At 44.3% G+C, this 16,583-nt stretch overlaps 1 protein-coding gene across 1 annotated transcript in view; it reads left to right on the top strand.

Moving 5' to 3' along the window:
• The window catches only part of LOC133417745 (ankyrin-3-like), an 83,715-nt gene that overhangs the window by 52,101 nt on the left and 15,031 nt on the right, over positions 1-16,583 (top strand). The window contains 6 exon segments of the mRNA XM_061705815.1: positions 379-475; positions 548-776; positions 1,806-1,931; positions 3,028-3,150; positions 4,069-4,150; positions 14,256-14,330. Of these exon segments, the coding sequence (XP_061561799.1) occupies positions 379-475; positions 548-776; positions 1,806-1,931; positions 3,028-3,150; positions 4,069-4,150; positions 14,256-14,330 (732 nt within the window).

Genomic DNA, 16,583 nt, shown 5'->3' with positions numbered 1-16,583 from the left:
TCCAATGATTGTTATTAGTCGGACTGCATCTCTACTTATAGCCTAGTCCATCTTTATGTAGAGCAACAATTATTTTTTTACATCCTCAGAGAGATACTACATTTACCGTGAGGTGCCATATTGAAATTCCAGTGACCAGTATCAGAGTGTGTATATTGAAATTCTAGTGACCAGTATCAGAGTGTATAAGAGCGATAACACCAAAATGAACACACATGCTCCCCATTCACATCTATAAGCTTGTAACACTAACGAGTCACATGACACTGGGGAGGGAAAATTGCTAATTGAGCTCTAGTTTGACATTTTCAACGCCAGACATTGTATCTCGAATAAAAGCACAAGAACACAAGATGCCATCATTGTATTGTCTGCCAGGTGGTACGTCACCGGCACAGTGGGAAGACATCACAGGCACCACTCCCCTCACCTTCGTCAACGACTGTGTGTCTTTCACAACCAACGTTTCAGCACGGTGAGGAGCCAGACTTCCTCTCAAATGTATCAAGTGTTGTATCTCGCATGCTTATCAGATATTTCTGTTCAGTTTCTGGCTGGCCGACTGCCACCAGATCCCAGAGACGGTTGGCTTGGCGTCGCAGCTGTACAGGGAGCTGATCTGTGTGCCCTACATGGCCAAATTTGTGGTGTTCGCCAAGATGAATGATCCGGTGGAGTCCCGGCTGAGGTGTTTCTGTATGACGGACGACAAAGTGGACAAGACCCTGGAACAGCAGGAAAACTTCGAGGAGGTGGCCAGGAGCAAAGACATCGAGGTGCTTATTCATGATCAAATATTTCAACTGCTTTGGAGGATCCTTGTGTGTTTGGACAGGTGGAACAATTTTCAAAATTTTATTCTGGAATAATCTGTCAGGGCAAAAAGAAGAAGCCCAGGAACCTTTAAAATTGTGAATATTGGGACTTATTTTTAACCACAGGAACTTGGTAGAAACTATTGTCTAGATTGTATCTAAATGTATCCATCCATTCATCCATCCATCCATCAATTTTCTTTCTCGCTTATCCTCACGAGGGTCGCGGGCTGCTGCAGCCTATCCCAGCTATCTTCGGGCAGGAGGCGGGGTACACCCTACACCGGTCTCCAGCCAATCGCAGGGCACATAGAAACAAACAACCATTCGCGCACACATTCACACATATGGGCAATGTAGAGTCTTCAGTCAACCTACCACGCATGTTTTTGGCATGTGGGAGGAAACCGGAGTGCCCGGAGAAAACCCACCCAGGCACGGGGAGAACATGCAAACTCCAGGATTTGAACCCCGGTGCTCAGAACTGTGAGGCAGATGTGCTTACCAGTCGCCCATCATGCCGGCTTGTAGAAATGTAGTTCCTGGTTCAATTACCAGAGCCAACAGCAGACCCTGCTGGGGTTGTAGTCCTTCCAATAGGTCTAGGAACTTTTGGAACTAGGAATTTTGGAAGAACCTTGTCGTTGTACCATTGAAAATCTTTGCAAAATTGTGGTGCAATTACTTTTGCGTCATCAGCCTGAGTTACATAAATGTTCCAGGGACCTGGGGCTGGGGGCCTTAGGAACATTCTGTTCCAGAGACGAATGTACCAAAAACTAAAAGTTCCCAGTAATTTAGGTGTAAAACCCCCTCATATTTGATGGAACCTTTTAGTTTCACGAACGACAAGTGCCAATAACTATTAGTTCCTTGATCTTTAGGTGGAAATGGGGCTATAGAAGGGCACAGAACTGATTTTAATTTAACATGTACAGTATTTAAATTGTTGCGTCTATTTGTGGTTCTGACTGATTTCTATGTGCTCAGGTCCTGGAGGGCCGGCCCATTTACGTGGATTGCTACGGCAACTTGGCGCCTCTGACCAAAAGCGGTCAGCAGTTAGTTCTCAACTTCTACGCCTTCAAGGAAAACCGCTTGCCCTTCTGTGTTAAGGTACCGCACACACACCACTACATTTATTTATTTATTTTTAAAGGATGGTCGCCGTCCACAGACACTAACCTAGTTGCTCCTGTCATTGATCGACCCGCTAGCCTTGGGCAACGATTTGTACAATCAATCTTGCATGGGTTTCCGCTCAGTTAAACTCCTCTTCCTGCAGTTCATCACAACTGTGCTAATTAGAACACACATTCTCAGGCAAGTGCAATTAGACTGAAGGAAAGTCGTTCAATGCTTAATGCTCAATCCACATCATTAGCGATGACCAGAGGTGGGAGTAAGACACATTATGTGATAGTCTCAAGTCTTAACCTTCAAATTTCAAGCAAGTTTATTGTGGCAAAAATCAAACAAGTCAGTCAACTAAATTTTAAGGAAGTCGGATCAATTCATTACTTGGGGTTAGCAAGTCAAAAGTCAAATGATACAATCTTGCTCAGGCAGACATATAATCGCACATTAGCCACTTTGCACTCAGTATCTGTACTTTCGTTAGCTAGCTGTACTAACAGTCACTATCTGAATTTTGTACCATATTGTCTATTACTTTGTCTTATCAATTAAACACATAACCCACATGAAGCTTCGTTATTGGTTGACAAGCTATTGGTTAGCTTAACTATGAAATGAATGTAGCTTACCTGTCTTTGTCAATTTTAGAGACGGGTGAAGTTAATTGTTCCTGTAATCTTTGAATCAAAATGGACTAATCTTTGCAGCTCTCTCCATCATAGTTATTTTGTCATGGGGCCTCTGCAGTCCGCATAGTAGCATACTAGTGGTTGACAGGTTTGCACGCACTAAGCCTACACAAGACATCGTTCAAAAACGAAAACAAAAAATGGCACACTATCTTGATACATGCAGATTTTCAAGTGTCATGTCGTTCAAGTCTAACTTGAGTCTCATCAATACCAAGTCAGATACATGGCTTTCATATTTTTAGCCAAGCAAGTCCCAAGTCGTAAAATTGGCCACTTCAGTCTGACTGAAGTCAACACATCTGACTCGAGTCTCCCACCATTAGCGACAATTATATATAAAGGTACGAGGTACATCAATCAGCCATTTTACCCCTTCACTGCAGGTGCGAGACCCTAGTCAGGAGCCATGCGGCCGCCTTAGCTTCCTCAAAGAGTGCAAGAGCACAAAAGGCCTGCCCCAAACGGCTGTATGCAACCTGAACATCACGCTGCCCGCTGCCAGAAAGGTAAGGCGCAAGAGGCCATTTTGTGTTGCCACTTTCATAATCATCCTCACTGTCAGGGAAGTAGCAACGGTAGGCTAAAAGACAGAGGAAGACTGTCCAAAAGTGTGTCTTTTATCTGTTTAGGGCTTCTCTCAGTGTCTATTGGTTCTTTACTGTATGCCGTGGTTGCTTGTCATTGGCTGTTTCTTTTTCATTTGAATGCTTTTTGGCTGAGGGCTTTAAAAAAAAAAAAAAATGTACTTTGCTATCAGGCTGGTGTTTTTTTGGGTTTTTTTGTGGCTTGACTTCTTTGATGTTTTGCATTTTATCATGGTGCTTTTTGATTTGCTGTTGGTTTGGTGACTTTTTCTTTGCTGCGTGTGCCACAGTGGCTTCTGGAGCTTCTGTCAATCACTCTCTTTTCACACCCTGATGTTTCTTTCCCCCCTGTCCTCTTGCTTTTCATTATGGTACTCCTTTCCCCCTACCCCCCACCCGATTCGTCAATGCATCTTGGGAACCAGGACATGGAGTCAGATGCCGAGGATGAGGTAAACTACACCCCCTCCCCCCACCATGCACCACCCTCTGCTAGACCTGCTTAGCATAGGCTCTCGCCGCTGCTCCAAGGGAAATGTAACACTTTCCCTTGTTCAAAGTGCTGACTTTTGCATGCTATCATATAGATACTTGCTCTTAATCCAATGTAATAAAATAAAATTACATACTTGTCTTTTAACTTCAAAATTGTTCTCCAATTTAAAAACAAATGTATCTTAAAAAACAACATTGTAAATATACGGACAAATCTGATGTCAAATTTGCTGTTAAATAAGATTGTGTTTTCAAAGTCCAGATCCTGTTCCAATTGGCTGCAGAGTAAGATTTTACTGCTGCGTTCACCTGATAGCCAACTTGTGTTGTTTGCTATTGTTGCAGACTGAAAAGCCCGAGCGACGTCATACCTTTGCATCGCTAGCCTTACGTAAGCGCTACAGCTATCTGGCCGAGCCTGCACTGAGTGAGTTTTGTCATTTTCATTAACCAAAAATAAATAAAAAATCCTTCATTGAGAACAGCTCATGATGATTATCATGATTCATGTGTTCAAGGCGTTGGAGTAAATAAACATGTCTCTTCCTGACACAACATGCACTGTCCACATGCTTGTTTACGACGATGGTACATCTTTTTTTGCATGAATGTTTTCAGAATTGTTGTGCTCTGCTTGCCCACATTGTTGTGACTTGTTCTTCTTCTGGCTTTGGTTTTTATAAACTCAGCAACATCAGAATCTTTCCTTGACTGTCCAATTGACTCAATGTTTCAGGCATTTCAGTGGGTGTCAAAGAAAGATTTGCTTTACTTTTCATTTGTTTCATCTGACTTTTAAGCTCTTTGTGGTGATGGGGCTGTTTTTTTGTGGGACAGCCATGCATGTTAGGAGGCTGTTGGTTTCTTTGTTTAGTTTCCGCTTGTCACCATCTTTTTATTGACTCTGCATGACAAAATGGGCCGTATGTCAGTGTTAGAGGACACATTTTGTCATGTAAAAATACAGGCAAAGGGCTTTGACCTGTCATTAGGGAAACTCTCCCGTGTAACGTTGGGACCAAACAGATAAAAGGCACTTATAATGTGGTTTGAAATGAGAAGCAGATCAATATGCTGATGTTAGAAAAGTTCGAAGAGAAGAGCTGCTTTTGAAGTAATCCTGGTGCATTTGCCCTGCCATGTTTCTTTTGCCAATCCAGCGCCATTGTCTTTGTTTTTTTACTTTGCTGCTTTGTCGGGCTTTGTTTTCAGTCATCCATTTTGTTGTGGTTGTTGTCAGTTTTTGAGAGATCAACATCTGAAGAGAATTTTTTCAATCCATTGTCAAATACTGTAATATCTGAACACTTCATGAAACTGCTATTTGTTCTTCCTTTAATAGCAGAACTGCTTCACTGACCAACTCTCCCTCCTCTGATCTCTTCTTCCTCTTCTTTTTCCGCATCTTCTTTTCTTTGCCCATTTTTGTTGACTACTCCACATCCTTTTGATTTTATTTTCCCATTACTTCTCTATCATTGTTTCTCCAAATTCCGCTGAAGAAACAGCAGTTGAGCGAAGCACACAAGCCGCAAGAGCACTGCCTGCTGGTCACCCTCACAAACCTGTCGTTTCAACCAGACCTTACCCACCATGGTCGACTGCTCCTCTTACCATCCCTGGCCAAGCAAGGCTCGGCAGAGTGGGCAGTTCCGTCGTCGCTACCGATTCACCGGCCAGCTCAGCAGCTGCTTCTCCACTAAAATCCGCCTGGCCCTTCTCCCCGTCACATGTATGTTCTCCACCAATTAGAGCCAGCATGGGAGCTCCATTGCAAGCACCCAACCTGGCGTCCCCTGACATACTACCCTCCTTCCCTGTGAGGTCTTACAGGACTATGCCATCACCCATTAAAACAGTTATCCAGCAGGGCCAGTATCCTGTGCAGGCCTCTGCCAGCTTGGTGTCCTCTGGAGATCCATGTAAACCATGGACCTCCCCAATTCACTCCATACCCAATGGTTACATACCAGATAAGTCCACAACTGTTCCAATCTCACCAAAGAAACCATACAGCATGTACAGTTCTAGTATGCCTTTTAAGATAGACACAGCAGCACCAAATTCTTCCTCCGGTAAAAGCCTTTCCACCCTGTCTTCTTTGAAGACCTCTTCCGATTCAACCCTGTCGGCACGAAGAGGGAAGACCTCCCTGTCGTCGCTCTCCTTGACCGGGAAGACAACCATTGAATCATCGGAATTGTCCATGGTGAATGGGAACGCTTCACCTGTCAAATACCCGTCGTGCTCGTCTACACCCTCATCACCTTCTTCCCGGCTCCTGTCAGAGAGAAGCCTTCAAGAAAGGATCCAAGCCACCACCCAGGCAGCAACGTCTGGCATCAGTTCTGCCATAAATGAAGCCATTGACACCTATTATGCGCCGGGCTATAGGACGCTTAAATCACTGTCACACCCTCTTATATCTGCCTCAACAAGTTCTGCTTACAGTTCTCTGAGATCTTCTGCTGCCACCTCAATTCCTGTAGTTACGTCAAATACGGTGACTGTACCTGTATACTCATTGGTCAGTGTCATGACAGAGACCCCTGTCAAACCAGGGCCAGGCTCTCTCAAAATGGCACTTCCTGATTCACCTTGCGCCTCGCCCTCTTCCTCTATGTCGTCCTGCATTACGACCTCCAAAATGAAGTCCCAGTTGAAATCGCCCCCCTACATCACGCCGCCCATCATCCATCACGCCCCCGCATCCAACCAGGAGATACTAAAAGAGGTAGCAGACATGAAAGAAGACCTGATGAGAATGACAGCCATCTTACAGACTAATACACAGACGGCTGCTAAAACGGTCCAAACGTCATGCACAAGCACTCCTCGTGAGACTAAGTTAGAGGATGATGAGCCATACACGCTCGTTGAGAAAGTGAAGAAAGATTTAGTGAAGGTGAGTGAGATATTACAGAAGGATATTGTGAATGAAAGTAAAGAGAGTGTTGTTGAGGATGGCTGGGAGGAATTTTCCACAGATGAGATTAAGGAAGCCCAAAGAAACACCATCTCTGACCAATACACTCCCTCTGATGAAAGCTTGCATCTGCTTAAGCACCAGTCGAACAATGAGCTCGATTTGGTTAAAGTGGTAGACTATTTAGCTAACGACATTGGGGCTAGTTCCCTCTCCAAAATTGCAGAATTGAAAAGCAGATATGACGAGGAGGCAAAAGTGGACGGGGAAGAGAAACAAAAACGTGTTCTGAAGCCTTCCATGACAATACAGGAGCACAAATTGAAAATGCCTCCACCGGTGTCCGGCATGCTCAGGTCTCCATCTGAGAAGGACCTAAGCAAATTTGCTGAGTCATATCAGGCGAGTGACACCATTCTTGAGTCCCCAGAGGAGCTGTCTCATGACCAGGATAAGAGTCCACTGTCTGACAGCGGCTTTGAGACTAGAAGCGAAAAGACACCTTCCGCTCCTCAGAGTGCAGAAAGTACGGAACCCAAGCCTTTATTCACCGATTCTCCAATCCCTCCCAGTGTCTCTGAGACCAGGTCAGAGGAAGTCCATATTCAGAGCCTCTCAGATGACCCACTCTTTGTGGAAGAGGCTGCATCTGCTCTACCTTTGGCTCAGTTTCGGTGAAGCTTCAGCAGTTGCCCCCATCCCGATGAGGGTTCTAGAGGAAGACTCGATGAGCATGTGTCTGAAAGAGGAAACTCATATTACCACTACGACCAGAATGGTCTATCACAAGCCTCAGCTCACTGATGCTGCTGAGGGGAATGAGGAGGCCATGTCAGTGCGAGACATCATGAATGCCTTCCAGTCTGGTCGAGACCCATCCAAAGAACTGGCAGGCCTGTTTGAACACAAAGCTAACCAGGATTCAGTCAAAGGTGACGAGTTGTCGCCAAGATTTCTTGAGCGGGACATTAAATCCAAACCCAAAGTAGAACGCATAATTGAAGTTCATATTGAGAAGGGCCACAGGACAGCTGAGCCGACTGAAGTTTATATCAGGGAAACTAAGACACACCCTGAGCTTTATGTCTGCAAAGGTGAGCGGAACATTAAGGAACTGCTCAATTACAACGAATCCAGCAAGAAGAGGAGGAACTGATCGCTGAAGAATCCTTGACCCCTTTCCTGGAAACATCACGTGTTAACACGCCAGTTTCCCAGGAGGAGGACAGTCGGCCAAGCTCTGCTCAACTCATAGCTGATGATTCCTACAAAGCCCTAAAACTGCTGAGTCAGCATTCCATAGAATACTGTGATGATGAGCTATCAGAGATGAGAGGAGAGTCCTACAGGTTTGCTGAGAAAATGCTCCTCTCCGAGAAACTTGATGCATCCTCAACACGTCATTCAGATGCAGAAGATTCTGCCATGATGACTGACAGGAACCTAACATCTGAACAACAAGATAGCCCCAAAAGGGAATTTGTATCTAAGGCATCAAAAGACGGATCCCTGAAAGTGGGAACATTTTTGCAGAGAGAAGAATCCACCACAGTTTGATAAAGTTACAGTGCTCCATTATTCAACCGAACAAGGTAGCCCCAAACATGCAGTGTGGATGAGATTTACAGAGGATAAGCACGACAGGAGCCGGGACAAGCTCCTCTATGAGGACAGGGTGGACCAAACTGTAAAAGAGGCGGAAGAAAAACTCTGTGAAGTTTCCCAATTCTTCCGTGACAAAACAGAAAAGCTCAACGACGAGCTTCAGTCACCCGAGAGAAAACCCGTCCGACGAGAAGTCAAGGAGCCGAGGTCCTGGCCGAGCTCAGCATGCAGCAGCCCTCAGAAAACTAAGGCAGGAGAAGAGGCATTCAATAAAACCAAATTCAGGGAGCCTCCTGTTGATAAAACATTTGGCAGCATTTTACCTGCTGAAAAGAAAAGCTCTAGCTTGCCAGGTAGTCCTCAGAAAAGCCAACTATCTAAGACCTGTGAGTCTGAGCCCTCCTCTCCTTCCCGCATAAAATCAACATCCAATGTCACTTCTGTGAGGATGAAGTTTGAATCTGAGGCTCAGAAAAAATCTCAGTCTAGTCCAACCAAAACACCCCCTCCAGTTAAACCAAAACCTTCTGTTAAAAAATTACAGGAGAGCAAACTCCCGGTTTACCAATTTTTTGCTGATAGAAAAACATTGAAAGTTACTGAAACATCACAGGAGGAAATAAGTAATAATGAAGACACAGAAAGCACCAAAGCAGCTTTGATGTTACCCAGGTCCACAAAACAGTTGCCAAATAGAAATTTCCCAAATGTGTCACTACAAAGAACACTTTCAGAGAACGATAGCGATGCTACAAAACATGAAGTCACGAAAGTCTCAGCAGACATTTCAAGAATCGATAGCGATGACCTAATAAATAAAAACATAAGGAAAAAATCAGAATCCCAAATTCCAGTAAGAACCCTATCCAGTTGTAATGACAATGACCTCCCTAAGAAACATCCGGTAACAAAACTCTCACAGATTCCGACATTGTCAAAAAGTAAAAGCGTTGAGGCAACCTCCTCCAAAACAAATGAAAATGTTACTTTTGAGATCCTTGATAATGCTCCAAAGGATTCCAACTCCAATAACATACTCAGTTCAAGAGATGTTTTAGAAAACATCATAACATCTCCAGCTGCCACAGCAACCAAAGAGAATTTCAAAGGCCTTAAAACACCACCTGTTTATGTCAGTCTCCAGGTGGGCCGTCAGGCTGAACGGGAAGCCAAAGGGGCGCTGCATGCTGTCAAACAAAAGTCAGTTTCTGGACTTGGTCCCCTCAGCCCTGATGACGACACTCTAGAACAGATCTCCTTCATAGATAGCTCAGGGAAAAGCCCCATTACACCAGAGACCCCTAGCTCTGAAGAGGTCAGCTATGACCTCACTAAGACCCCTGATGGCTTCGTTGGGTTGGTTCCAGATAAACCCAGTCCAATCATGGAGGTGTCTGAGGAATTAGAAGATGACCAAGGAAGAGCCATCTTCTCATTTAAAGAGACCCCAATTGAAATGAAAAATAGCATCAATACTGCTCAAGAAGACCTCGCTAATGCTAACATGCAGGGAACGGCAATGACTGATAACTATCAGAGATTAGAGAATAGCTCCATCCTGCAAGAAAGCACTGTCAACGGGTGTGATGAAAAAACGGTACAGGAGGCCTCCAAACACAAAGGTGTTGCATACATTGAATTTCCTCCTCCTCCTCCTTTGGACCTCTCTGAAACTTCCGATCCAGACAGGAAAGGTTCTTGTGCTTCGTCAGAAACTGAGACTGAATTGATGGAGGTGAATTTACAGGAAGAACAGGAGAAGCAGCAACTGATTGAACCAATCATACGTATTCAGCCCCCTTCGCCAGTGCCTCTTGAGGTGGACAATAGTCAATCCAATGATGAGGAGGATAATGATGAAGGGTCAATCTTTCACCCGATTCCCTCTAAGAAATTCAGTTTCAGAGCTCCCAGGGAAGAGGAGGACCAAAAGCGGAGTGAGAAGGAAAATCAGGCCAAATTAAGAAAACATGACAAAAATGGAAATGACAAAGAACCTCTGCTTGCAACCAATGGCTCTAACGGTTCCAGTGGTTCCAACAGCAAGGGAGAGGACTACGAATGTGAACAAAATGGAAACGACCAGTCCATAACAGATTGTTCACTAGCCACAACAGCTGAATTTTCCCATGACACCGATGCAACAGAGATAGACTCTCTAGATGGGTATGACCTCCAAGATGAGGATGACGGTTTGTACGAACAAGCTGACTTGAAGTCGTTCGGTCCTTTGGACAGCCGGCGAGATGTCTGGGCAACCGACACATTCAGGCCCTTAGACCGCTCTTTTCCAGCGACTAAACTGGAAGTTATTGAAGAGGAGAAAACCCCTGAGGAATGTATTAAGGACCAGAAAGATATCCCTTCAGATGGTGGGAAACCGAATGACTCTCACAAAGATTGCGTTGAAACGAACGGACAGAAACACTCAGCTGAAAAGGGGTTTTCCGATACATACTTTAGCTATAAGTTAGAAGAGGAGTTTAACTCTCCTTTTAAGACTGTTGCGACTAAAGGCCTGGACTTTGACCCTTGGCCCAGTAAAGGTGCTGAAGAAGATATCGTCGACATGGGAGGAATGCAGGCGAGCAACAGTGAGTTGAAGCCTTTCGGACTGGCAGTCGACGAGCAATCTCAGGCCACCACGCCAGAGAGCACCACCGCCCGCACGCCGACAGACGATAGCACGCCGACGAGTGAGCCCAACCCCTTCCCGTTCCATGAGGGAAAGATGTTTGAGATGACGCGCAGTGGTGCGATTGACATGAGCAAGAGGGACATGGTGGAGGAGAGGCTCCAGTTTTTTCAGATTGGTGAGCATTCCTACTCATCGGGCAGGTATAGGGTCAGGGATACAGAGGTAGATGATAGTGATCAGGATCCCATGTGTATCCCTGTAGTTGTCCCTCATGTCCCTGTACAGACGACGACTGTCCAGCTAGAAATAGCAAACGTTGCTGGCAGAGACACAATCGCCAACACCAAATTCACCACATTTAGAGCAAGATTGGACTTTTCCTCTGATAAGAATACTGATAGTCATTCTGAATGTCCGAGCACTTTAAATGATTCGAATGTAGTAACCGCAGTTTCAAATGTAGATATTGTAAACTATGCAAATTTCCAAGATTATCTCACAGAGTATTTTTTAAACTCCAGCGGTCCTTTGGACACACTTTTGGACACTTTCGAGGAGTTGAGTAGCACTTTCTCTCATAGCCCAAATTGCCCTTCTGCACCTTCTCAAGAAGAAATGACCAACCCACAAACGTTGAACACAAGTAGCAACACCAGTGACCCTCACTTTATTTAAGATGGCAGTATCAGGTTGTTGGTACTGATATAACCCTTGCTTAGCAAACTGCAGAACTAGAAAGATGTTTTTCCTCATGTAGCAATAAGAAGTACAAGACGCAGAGAGGTCATATAATACTTATGCAAGTCCAGGTTAAGACCCCTTTGAGAACTCATCTCCTAAATTTAGAATCCCAGTGGTGAAAGCCATTAGAGACGCTCCCTTTTGAAAGCACAAGCGATTAAGAATCATGAAAAAAAATATCTCAAGAACCATAAACAGCAATGCAAAGGCATAGTTTAGCCAAAAGCCACCAATAAATAAAGTATTGACAAAAAGGTACGTCAGTAGGCGTGCACCATACCCTCTGGACCAAACCATTCCCAAGGAAGCTGAAAGTTAGAGGTGAGAGGACCTCCCGTTGAGGACTGAGAGAGCTGCAGGGACACGTCCTTTTCAGAACCATCTAGACGAGCTTCTAGACATTCCTGCCCTGCACTCACCGCTAGCTCCACCTGCACCACCACCACATCAACACCGTCTGCTAGCGCTGAGAGAGCTGAGGTTGAGCAGCCGAGCAGGAGGAAGAGTAGGCCGCTCGGAGGGGAGGAGCAGAAGGAGGAAGGGAGTGAGGTTGATCAACCAATCACGATTCCTGTCATCGCAAACCCGACTAGTTTGTAAACTCTTTTTAAACACCTTGTGTATCTTCTCTTATGCATGTAGCTGTCGTGGTGCTCTGTGGTGTCAAGTGTAGATTCCACTTGTTTGTGTCATCCTTGTGTTGTCTGATGAAGGCCTGTCAGAATGATTTTGTGATGTTTCTTTTTAAATAATTTATATTTAGTGGAAGGTTTGGTCTGGAACTAGTGAGCGCTTTATTCTTGAGTGATGCGCCTTTTTATAAGTTGTCAAGTCTTCAGTGCTGTACGTCAAGACTCACTTACAGATGTTCTACCTGTCATGTGAAAGGCTTCTTCAGTTCTAGGTTCTCAGTCACATACCAGCTACCAGAAGTCTCACACAATCAAACGTAACCTGACGTACTACGGACTCACCTGTGAGTGGCAGGGCGCAGGAGATCCAGACTGCCGCAAAGTACAAGAAGCAGCAGCTAGGCAAGCAGTTAGCTAATCTGGTAACTCCAGTGCAGTGGTACTTTCTTGTTGACTATTTTACAAGTCAAGTCAACGGCGTTTTTAAATGTATTTTGTTATTCTTTATGCAAGTTTTTGTTTTCTTCAGAGCCAGAGGCACAACACTTAATCTATTTGTATTTGAAACAAATTTTTCATTTTGTAAAATGTCATTGAGTCTGCTGTGTGTCTTTGAGTCTGCTGTGAAGGTGTTTCTGAGAAGTATCTTGCAACTAATGTATTAAGACATTTTTATTATTTGGATTAAAAAAATAATAGTGAATAGTTTTTGATCATATTTAAATTCTGAGTGCAGTGTTCTCCCTAAGAAGTAAGAGCACTTTTTTTTTTTAATAGAACCATTATTTTTTTAAAGGTGTCGTTGTGTGCTACCTTCTTTTAAGCATGTATCTATTTCTTTTCTATTGCAATAGCCGTCATCTCATGATGCTTCAAGGTATCCAGCCTGTACTTAAAAGAGGGCTGTCACAAGAGCAGCAGCAAGTGACTGACGTGTGGGACCAAAATGCATCTGGCATACATGAAAAATCATGCTTTTCTTAGTATGTCTGAGCCAGGTAAATTTGTCCAGCAACTGCGGCTCAAAAACACTGGCTGTATGCTTTGGGGAAAATCTGGAAAGATTAGGAAAGTGACATTAAGATCAAGACCTAGCCATCTTTATTTGGATCAATACCAGAAGTCTGGATCATGAAGTTAATGAACTGGTCGAGGTCATTTCTGTTTGCTCTTGCCTGGCTGGAAGTCTTCAGTCTGTTCAGGTTTTGACCCTGATGCTTTAATTTGACACCATCACTTGCTTCGCAGTCCACTAGAACTGAAAAAGCCTCTCAAAGGATTGATAAAATTTCTTTGAGGATTGTGTGACATTGCTTATTTAAGCAGCACAGCGAAGGCACCAGGTTACGGATTAGCTTCTCTACCTGTGACAAAGTATATTGTATTGGTTCTGGTCTGCTTGCCCAACCTTTAGTGGTGTTTTTGATTTTTTGGGTGTGCTGAGAAAACAATCCAGCAAGCCAACTTGACAATCAGGCCTCTCGTGTCTCATTGCGTGAGTGCAGACTGATGCGTTGTGATGTCAAGCGGCGGCTGTGAGTTGCTTTCATCAGCTAAGGGAATGTTGCCCGATGGTTTGTGACGTGAAACTTTATTACTAACAATAGTACCCGACAGTAAAACTTAGTGCTTTTCTGGCCTTACAGATCAATTTTGCACCCAGAGAATAGGCATCATAAACATCACACAGTGTCCATTCTCGAACTGAAAGTGACTGAGGATAGTTTGGCCAGAAAAGTTGAGACAGTGAGCTCAAGATAGTCTTCATATGTTTTTCCACCAACACTACAGCCACTGACTCAAAGTACCTCACATCCTCTATCACATATGTGACAATGTAGATATGAATAATACACACTTTCAATCCGTATTCATTCGTCAAGTGCTGTTGTGTGTTATCTCACTCTCAGTCACGGATCTCTTCATTATATTTGTTTATCCGTCTGTCGGAACCTCTAATTGTTTTTTGTGCTGCGCTGACCGGTTTCAGGCCCTCAGAGTCCCTGCGAGAGGACAGACCTCCGCATGGCCATAGTTGCCGACCATCTGGGACTCAGCTGGACTGGTGAGTCCACGCACACAATGCAAGAACAATACATGCACTGACTATGAGATGACGCTGGTGCTCACCCAAGTTCTCGAGCCCTGGTTCTGCGGTGTCTACTGCCATCCGGTGGATGCTTTGTGGAATTTCAAAGAAATGTGTACATGTGCTGCGGCACGGTGAGCGACTGGTTAGAGCGTCTGCCTCACAGTTCTGAGGACCGGGGTTCAATCCCCGGCCGCGCCTATGTGGAGTTTGCATGTTCTCCCCGTGCCTGCGTGGGTTTTCTCCGGGCACTCCGGTTTCCTACCACATCCCAAAAAACATGCATGATAGGTTAATTGAAGACTCTAATTTGCCCGTAGGTGTGAATGTGAGTGAAAATGGTTGTTTGTTTATGTGTGCCCTGCGATTGGCTGGCAACCAGTGCCTCATCTGCCCGATGATGGCTGGGATAGGCTCCAGAACTCCCGCGACCCTTGTGAGGATAAGCGGCTCAGAAGATGGATGGATGGATGGATGGTGTACATGTGCTGCAGTGACGTGGTCGCAGTCATCAACACATCATATGAGAATCATTACCAGACACTTTAGACCAAGGGCAAAATTTAGTGCTCCAGGGCCGCATTTGATTTTTAAGCTAGAAAGATGGGGCAGGACATTTGCAGATGAGGGTGAAAGAATTTTGAAATGTGTCATTTTGATAATAAAATTGGAATCATATTTGACATTTGTAATTATAATTATTTTAATAATAAATAATAAAAAATAAGTACACATGTTTCATTGGTCAATTTAATGATGATATAATTTGGTATTTATAATTTATGTAATTACAATTAATGTACCAATTTAATACAATTAATACAAATGTTAAATGTAAAAGTAGCATTTTTTGATGTACTTTTTTTCATTAGCCATTCATTCAATAAAAATTTATATATATATAGACTGTATACAGTTGAATGTTTTACATACTATTTTAATATGTACAATAAATAATTTAAATATTGAAGGAGACCAAAGAATAAAAACAATACCGTTTTTTTAAAATTAATTTAGTTACATTTTCATTATTCCATCCATCCATCCATTTTCTACCGCTTATCCGAGGTCGGGTCACGGGGGCAGTAGCTTTAGCAGGGACGCCCAGACTTCCCTCTCCCTCACTTCCCTCACTTCATCCAGCTCTTTCGGGGGATCCTGAGGCGTTCCCAGGCCAGCCGAAAGACGTAGTCTCTCCAGCGCGTCCTGGGTCGTCCCCGGGGTCTCCTCCCGGTGGGATGTGCCCAGAACACCTCACCGGGGAGCCGTCCGTGAAGCATCCGAATCAGAAGCCCCAGCCACCTCATCTGGCTCCTCTCGATGTGGAGGAGCAGCGGCTCTACTCTGAGATCCTCCCGAGCTTCTCACCCTCTCTCTAAGGGAGAGCCCGAACCCCCTGCGGAGGAAACTCATTTCGGGCGCTTGTATCCGGGATCTTGTTGTTTCGGTCACGACCCACAGCTCGTGACCATAGGGGAGGGTAGGAACGTAGATTGACCGGTAAATCAAGAGCTTCGCCTTTCGGCTTAGCTCCTTCTTTACTATAACGGATGGATACAAAGTCCGCATCACTGCAGACGCTGCACCGATCCGCCTGTCGATGTCCCGTTCCATTCTTCCCTCACTCGTGAAATTTTAATTATTTGTTATTTTTCGTTAATTTAATTACATTTTAAGTATTTAATAAAAGTTATAACAATTGTTACATGTGTGTATATACAATTATTTTACTGATATATATATATTTATATATTTTATTTTCAATAATAGGCGGCACGGTGACCGACTGGTTAGAGCGTCAGCCTCACAGTTCTGAGGACCCGGGTTCAATCCCCGGCCCCGCCTGTGTGGAGTTTGCATGTTCTCCCCGTGCCTGCGTGGGTTTTCTCCGGGCACTCCGGTTTCCTCCCACATCCCCAAAACATGCATGAATTGGGGATTCTAAATTGCCCGAAGGCATGACTGTGATTGCGAATGGTTGTCTGTTTGTATGTGCCCTGCGATTGGCTGGCAACCAGTTCAGGGTGTACCCCGCCTCCTGCCCGATGACAGCTGGGATAGGCTCCAGCACGCCCGCGACCCTAGTGAGGAGAAGCGGCTCAGAAAATGGATGGATGGATTTTCAATAATAAACAAGAAAATTGTTAAATATATGTAATTTTTTATTTCTCTATTTCTATATATTGTATACCGTATTATACTAATATTGTATTGTTATTTACAATAAAT

This window comes from Phycodurus eques, chromosome 19 (assembly GCF_024500275.1).
Source record: "Phycodurus eques isolate BA_2022a chromosome 19, UOR_Pequ_1.1, whole genome shotgun sequence".
In the NCBI taxonomy this organism is placed as follows: Eukaryota; Metazoa; Chordata; class Actinopteri; order Syngnathiformes; family Syngnathidae; genus Phycodurus; species Phycodurus eques.
The sequence above is the reverse complement of the archived record's forward strand: the minus strand, read 5'-3'. Positions and strand labels throughout refer to the sequence as shown.